The 8173-nt window shown below is 36.3% G+C and overlaps 1 protein-coding gene across 1 annotated transcript; it reads right to left on the reverse strand.

Moving 5' to 3' along the window:
• Positions 1 to 322: 322 nt before the first annotated feature.
• LOC140143701 (uncharacterized) lies at positions 323 to 1504 on the reverse strand. Its single transcript, XM_072165517.1, has one exon. It carries the CDS (start codon positions 1502 to 1504, stop codon positions 323 to 325), a length of 1182 nt encoding a protein of 393 aa, XP_072021618.1.
• Between the last annotated feature and the right edge of the window lie 6669 nt (positions 1505 to 8173).

Consider the following 8173-nt stretch of genomic DNA (forward strand, 5'->3'; position numbering starts at 1 on the left):
AGGTAATTCTTTTTTCTCCTGTGTGAAAACTGATCGGAATTGTTCATTTAGAATACTGGCTTTGATTGTATTGTCAGATTCAAACTTACCATGTTGTTTCAGTGTTGGGATACCCACAGAGTCTTTTTTGAGACTTTTTATGTGGGTCCAAAACTTCTTAGAAGATTCCGTACAGATGGAACTTATGTAGTTCCTATAGGAACGTCTAGTTTCCTTTTGGGTAGTTCTACGGAGGTCATGAAAATGATCAAGTGACTCCTGGTTTGGAGTCTTACGGTATGAGTTGAAAGCCCTTTGCTTTCTTTTGTGCATACGTTTTACTTTACGGTTGATCCAGGGGAGGTATTTTTTCCCTCACAATGCGGGAAGGAATATGCTCTTCCATGACAAGATTTATTTTGTCAACAAACTCACAGTAGAGGTTTTCTACTGAGGACTGGGAAATATCTCTGGTAGAAAGCCCAGCACTAAAATCTCTGAGGTCGGCTTTTAGGGCCTCAGTATTAGCTTTATTCCAGAGGAAGATTTTCCGGGGATTTTGTTTGATGAGTTTGGGTTTGATATTGATGGTAATAATTGGAATAGCGTCATGATCGCTAATACCTGGGATCACTGCAGAGTCCTCGACCAGGGTTTGGTTATTGGTGAGGAAGATATCAAGGATGTTATTGATACGGGTTGGCTTTCTGACAAGTTGCTCGAGACCAAAGTCAGAGAATAAATCTAAAAATTTCCTTGATAAATTTGCGTACCGGGCATTGGGCTTCACAGAATAATTTTCCCAATCGATGTCGGGGATGTTGAAGTCTCCTGCTAACCAGATCTGGGCACCATTTGTCTGGTTAATATTATTTAAAGATTCACGAAGTTGATCAATGTACTCGGTGGTGGCTCCAAACTGTTGGGACCTGTAAAAGGAGCCAATGGTGATTTGTTTGGCCCCTTGGATCTGAATAGTGGCCCAAACGACCTCGCAATTTGTGTTGAGGTCAGTACGATGGGTCACAACTAGGTCGTCCTTAAAAGCTAGCAGGACTCCACCTTTTGAAGGACCAAAATCGCGGTCTTTCCTTATTACAGAGTAACCTTGGGGAAACAATTCATTGTTGTTGATGGATGGGTCAAGATGGGTTTCGGACCCAATTATAATATCAGGGCTATGCTGCTCAATACAGCAAGCAAGATCTGCTGACTTACTTCTCAGACCCTGGAAGTTAACAACTAACACTTTAAGTTGTTTCCTGACTCCTTTAGGTTTTTTACGCTTGTTGACGGTTGGTGATGATGAAGCTAGGGGGGAGCTTGGGAGCTCTGTACTAGAATTATGAATACATGAATTTGCATCAGAATTGATATCACTGGAAGTGGATAGGCAATCAAAACTATTTGAAAGCTCAAGATCACTGTTGGCAAAAAGGGAACTAGAAAAGTTCGGAAGCCCACACTGGCAACATATCCATTCAAGTTTGGTGCATGCGAGGGCGTCGTAGACAGCAGTAGACATGTTTAAACAATCAACGTGGAACCATCCCTGGCAGCCGTCACAACTGACAGCACGTTGATTCCATCTAGCCGCCTTGCCTTGGTAAAAGCTTATAATTCTTGTTAAGCGGATATTGGACTGATGAACACAGTAAACCCTCTTGCCATACATCCATTTATTTAAAAATCCGTATTATTTAGTCATTTCTTCTAATGGAGAGTATCAAGTTTGAAAGACTGAACAACTAAAATGATGGAACTAAATGCCAATTCAAATAAGGTAAATGGTATTACATGTATGTTGTACATTCATTTAAATATTTCTTAAGAAGCCACCATGCGATATTTCAAAAAATGTATTCATTTTATTTAAAGAAATAAAGGCTGATGCAGTGTCCGAGTGAGTAAAAACGTAAATAATGGTAGCGACACAGCCAACTCCATAAAATAAACGTTTTTACAGCCGCGGACAAGAGGACAAACATAAAACAGCAGGCTTTGTATCTATTCTTTTACTGCAAAAAATTCATAGAGAAAATAACTCGTTTCCACAGGTGACAACATGTATCGCGAAAAGAAAAAGAAATTAAAATCACTTATTCGTTATTTCGTTTATTCGTTCGTTCGTTCGTTCGTTCGTTCATTCATTCATTCATTCATTCATTCATTCATTCATTCATTCATTCATTCATTCATTCATTCATTCATTCATTCATTCATTCATCCATCCATCCATTCCATTCATTCATTCATTCATTCATTCCGTCGGTCGCATCACATACTGGTCTATCTTGAAAAACACGCATTTCGAGAAAATCGCAATTGAAAATCTTCGTATGAAGTTAACCTTTCTATAATTTAAGTAGACTATGGATTTTCATGAAAGTGGTTTTAAATTAAAGCATTATACTTAACAGATTTATTTAAGTGGAATCTTTAATTCTATTTACGTACGCAATATTGCTTAAAACTACACTAAAGTTGTAGTTCAGTATGTGAAATAGTTAATTTCCCGATATCGTATTTAAAGTGCGTTTCATACTGGTCTATCTTGGGGGCTATCTTGATTTCGCGAACAATCATGTCAAAGACGTGACTTTAGACGCATCACATACTGGTCTATCTCGAGATAGACCAGTATGTAATGCACTTTCAATACGATATCGGGAAATTAACGATTTCACATACAGAACTACAACTTAAGTGTAGTTTTAAGCAATATTACATACGTAAATATAATTAAAGATTCCACTTAAATAAATCTGTTAAGTACATGCTTTAATTTAAAACCACTTTCATGAAAATCCATAGTCTAATTAAATTATAGAAAGGTAAACTTAATACGAAGATTTTCAATTGCGATTTTCTAGAAATGCGTGTTTTTTCGAGATAGATCAGTATGTGAAAATACGTATTTTGAAATTTGTTGTATTGGAAGAGCTCCGTAAAAAAGAAATATATACCAATTTTCTCAAAAAAGTCAAAAATTCAAGATAGACCAGTATGTGATGCACCCGACGATTCATTCATTCATTCATTCATTCATTCATTCATTCATTCATTCATTCATTCATTCATTCATTCATTCATTCATTTATTCATATCAATTGCTTACACATTATTGTAAATGGCTGTTGCCATGTAGGCATATACTGCCTTTTTCTTTGATTTTTAAAAACTTGTTATGAATAGCATTTTACATGTTACCCGTACAATATTTTCCCGATAACGCGCTATCACTTACAACACACCATTGACAATTTTTAGTGCATGGCGCTACATATGGTTACTACTTTTTACCACTTTTTTGTTCACAATTTCTAAAAGAATCTTAGGTTGTAAATTTTACTGAGATACTAAGAACATTATGATGATTTAAAAACCTTCTTTTGATGTTAAAATTTAATTTTTTATGAGTAAATATTGAAGAAGAGGCTATCGACCAATTCACACACTTTAAAATGCTTGTACTTAAAAAAAATACACAATTTGGTCCTATGACTATAAAGCTTTATCAATAAAACTCAAATGAAATCAAGTGAAATTAAATGAACTAGAAGATCTAATATTGAGTGACAATCTTATGAAGTTATAGCTCTGAATTTTAAGACGTGCTGAAGATATGGGCTTAATTTTTTATTAAATGTACATTAAATGCATTCTTCTTCTTCTTTTGGTTAAGTCGGTAATTAAGGTGCACACAAACTGAAATGACCTGGTGACTCGCACCTGTTTGTGTGTGTGTGTGAGTTTATTTCCGAAAATGATTTGGGTTTATATAATATTTTGTTTTTCTTATTACATCATATTTATCCATGGTACAGCGATCAGCAAAAAAAAACTTGTTCTTACACGAGGCCGGGTATCCTATAACACTAATTGCACTAAGTTTAGAAATTTAAAATTACGCATAAAACTACAACCAAATCAATTCAAATTAACATTTATTCATTCATTCATTCATTCATTCATTTATTATTTTCACTCATCAAATTACAAAAAGCTAGAATATATACAAAATCATAATATAAGTGAGAATGAAGGAATCACAGGAAAGGCCAAGGAGAGGCATGAAAATATGTGATCCCTTGGTTGGTTAATTCATCATTTGACATGGCAGCAGACTGTCACTTCAATGAACATGACCGAATATATAGTACTAACAAAAGCAACAGTTTGACCAAAAGAAATTAAATATATGTATTTAGAGATACACAGAAAACATGATTATAACTCATATTATATTCTTCAAACTTCGTAAATTTGTAACTGTAAATATCTTTAAATATTGCAAATAGCTCCATATAATTTAGATTAAAACAAGTAGAAAATAAAGTCTAAAATATAATTGCAGTTGTTCCTTACCTTGTTGTAGCATTTCCTTTTCCCTGAACCATACTAAGTTAGATATGTACGACTCTGTGGTATAACATGACAACTCTCAGGTAGTCCCTGAATGCTTTTTCTTACTGCATTCGTCTCGTAAGGTAATAACTGATACGCCCTTTTGTTGCGTCTATAATATGATATGCACGGCGCTGTTCCATTATAGTACGTTTGCGCATGAGCAATACAATCGTCAACTGAAAACGGTGGCTTTAAGAAGCTGACAGCTTAGGTTTACGAAAAAATAGCCCGTTTTACTGGCCCTACCGACGCAGCGTTTGTGTTTTGGAGCCGTTTGGGTGCCAAAATTGATTGATTTTTGCTAAACATTTTTAGAAACATTTTCAGATTTTAGGGCAGTTTTAGCATCCAGGGAAAAAGAAAGAAATGGGGGAAAACCGCCCGACCGACCGATCCTACTTGAAAGGTCCGTCCGCCCGTAAAACAGTTGTTTTTTGTCGCCTTAAAGGGAATCTGTACCATAAACTAATCAATGGCTATATAGTTGCAGCAATAATAAAAACGACAAACAGTAAAAGTCCCAAGCTTATATACGTCCAAATAAAGGAGAAATTCTTAATTCCTTACGACGATTAGCGGTGAGTTTGCGATCCATGGTGGCTGCCATATTGATACCCGATGTATTTTTATTACGCTGTAACGGTACCCCGATTTTGAAACCAGCGAAATCCGTGCCACCAGCCTCGTCCCTCGTGAACTTTGGTGACACGAAGCGAATACTACCAAAGTTCAGATTCAACATTCGTTCAAAAGAAAACGCGACAATTTCTACCCATAAAACTACAGAAGAACATAAAAAAATGTATTTTAAGTAATATTTAGGATCAACAATGTCTTTTGAGAACGAAAAGTAAAAACAGCACTAAAAACCCAAATTCGCTGTAGGGGTCGCGAATGCCATACAGCAACACACGCTAGCCGTGGGTCTGTGTGAAAGGTTACACTACCGTTTGTGGCAGAAAGGATTCACAAGCAGCTATCATGGCGGCTCCCTTGAATCGCAGAAACGAAGGATTAAAAGTGCTTTTTCTTTGTTAGGAATATTCCGAAATTCATTTAGAGCGTCTGGTATGTTTAATTTAGGGGTATATAACTATATATGCCATTGATTAGTTTATGGTACATATTTCCTTTAAGGGAGGTGTAAAGAGCGAACTGTGGTTTTTATGTGTCCGTTCTCTCGAGTCCCAAAACGTCATTAAATAAAAAAAAATAAATAAATAAATAAAAAAAAAAAAAAATAAATAAATAAATAAATAAATAAATAAATAAATAAATAAATAAATAAATAATACAAAAGAAATTATAAATTAGTTTTTCTGGGCACAACGCTGGAAAAATAATGATAGACGCACGGTTTGGAACAAGCGACGCTCAGCATAGCACCTAATAAATGACAACGCCTTAGACCGCTCGGCCACAGAATCACACAGTCTACTCAATGTCAAAGAAATATATTAACCTTTAACATTACGCAATATTGGCACATGGCACGGGCACATGTCTGCGGGTAAAGATTCTGTATAAAAGAAAGGCGCACATAGGGTATATCCCTGAAGTCATACTAACAAAATGGTCATTGACATGTAACCAATTCTTTGTATACCAGCTACAGTCAACATATACAAAGAAGTATATTATTAGGCGTAGACGCAATCATCAATGCGGGAAGTATAAAACCATACTCGCCACTCGTGCACTTGTTTGAGTCCACGGCTATTCCGAAAACAGCATTGAACCCTGAATTCAGAGGTAGATTTTGGGTTGTTACATGCAAATACAAACTAATTATATCATGAAAAACCCACCGAGAGGACTACGATACTTATTCAGAGCCAATCTACATTCTGTTATTTACAAAAGCCGACGATCAAAGTAAAATTATAAAAGGAGCAATACCAGATATCAACGTCAAGGGGTAAGCCTAAAATCGCATCGAAAGCGCCAAAATGCAGTCAGAAAATTTACAATATTACTAAATCACCAAAACGAATTGTAACGTAGGTATGCAGAAAGGTATGTGCAAAAAGATTTGTCTTTGGCATGTCGCTTTTTTGAAATATCACCAAAAATATCAAATTTTGGAAAAACGCCCCAAAATTTAAAATAAACACGAACCTTCCAAAATAAATATATATTAGCACTCGGCGGCCTAGTCACTACCTGTCGCCGTGATTTGGGGTAACTCATTGCTTCCCTTCTCCAGATACCTGTACTGCAAGTTCGCCCATACCCCATGCCTTAACAGTAAATGTGTTCTTTCATAGATGCACAACGTCAGAATCAAAAGACTCTTTTGGCTATCTGGTTCGTCCGAAAGCCAAGAAATAAGAGAAATTAACAATGTGGAGGTGTTTTAGTGCTGAAATCATAACAACTAAGGGACTTCCAGTGCTCTGTTTTGGTAGAATTCAGGGGTCTTTTGGAGCAGTGCGGTCATAAACATGGGTCTTTCCGGTGGAGAAAACCCCGTATGGTCATTTATGTTAGGTTAAGTGTTGAGGGTTATGGATATCACGTATTCATTGAGAAATTGGTATCTTTGCTCGACATGCTCGAAGACCATTCACTTATAGTTGGTATTTACTACGAAAGATGATATAAATTCAGGCCCAATGCCCCAATTACTGCTAATTACACCCTTTGGGCGATATTTTGCCCAGCTGGCCAAGCTCACTCCAATGATGAACCACAGTGGATAAGCCAAAAGGTAGAAAAGTGGTATGTAATAATCTTACTGTGGAACCTGTTGGCATACTTCTCACACCATTTTGACAACTCTATTAATTCGTTCACAGAGTGCGCAGCCCTGAGCCATCGAAAACTGTCTATCAGTGATAGTTCAAACTATATCTTTTGTGAATCTAAATAATGAGTTTGAAATTTGATCCCAGCATAATCGGCCATTTTTTATGCAAACAAGCATGTTTCTGCTACTTCCTGGTTTCTAAAGTCTTTTAGAGGTATTTGTAACAAAAATTTCCTAAAAATATCGAAATCAGCTTATTTCGTGGATATTTTTTGTTGATATTTACCCTTACAAGAAAACATTAGAATCACAAAGCGCTCCTTTAACTTTATCTGCATAATCTGGAAGCTTTTTGGAATATTAATTAAAAAACACAAGAAATTTACTTGTGACGTAGGATGACATCTGCTGTCGCGCTTGAGTTTGGTTCCATACTGATTTTATGTTGCACTTTTATCATATTGATAGAACAGTCATAATTCAATTCGCTCGAAGAAAAAGTTAATTAATTTCTTCTTCTTTATTCAAATATGTACTTAACATTTGCGCAAGTGAGCATTGATTCATGTTCAAGGTTTTCCGGTGTTCATTTGAATAACGCAAGTCAAAACTCAATGACAAGAAACACGAGAATTTTGCAATCGATAGCAAGTTTCCTTGTAGAAAAACTTTAATTCAGATAACATTAGGCGTCACTATACAAGGGGTAGCTTGTGGGCGGCACATAGTATAAGGGTGGCTTATGTGACGGTGAATACAACAGTAAGTTCTTCCTACTTTTTTAAAACAGCGGAAAAAAGTAGGAAGAACTAGAGAAAAAGTGCCTGTCGGTCACCTATTTACCATGTTTACGGCGGTGGCTTGTAGCAGCCAGGAGAAAAGAGGGTTGAAGAAGTTACAACTATAATTGGCCTACATAGTGACCTATACAAGGAAGGCGGCTTGTGAGGCGGTACATAAAAGGATTGTAATCAGTACAGAAGTAGAGGGAAGGAGGAGGAGGAGGAGGAGGAGAGAAAAACGTATGTTGGTTAT

This window comes from Amphiura filiformis, chromosome 2, assembly GCF_039555335.1.
Source record: "Amphiura filiformis chromosome 2, Afil_fr2py, whole genome shotgun sequence".
NCBI classification, from domain to species: domain Eukaryota; kingdom Metazoa; phylum Echinodermata; class Ophiuroidea; order Amphilepidida; family Amphiuridae; genus Amphiura; species Amphiura filiformis.

Coding starts and splice junctions, on each gene's coding strand:
- LOC140143701 (XM_072165517.1), bottom strand. CDS start 1,504: ATGTCTACTGCTGTCTACGACGCCCTCGCATGCACCAAACTTGAATGG.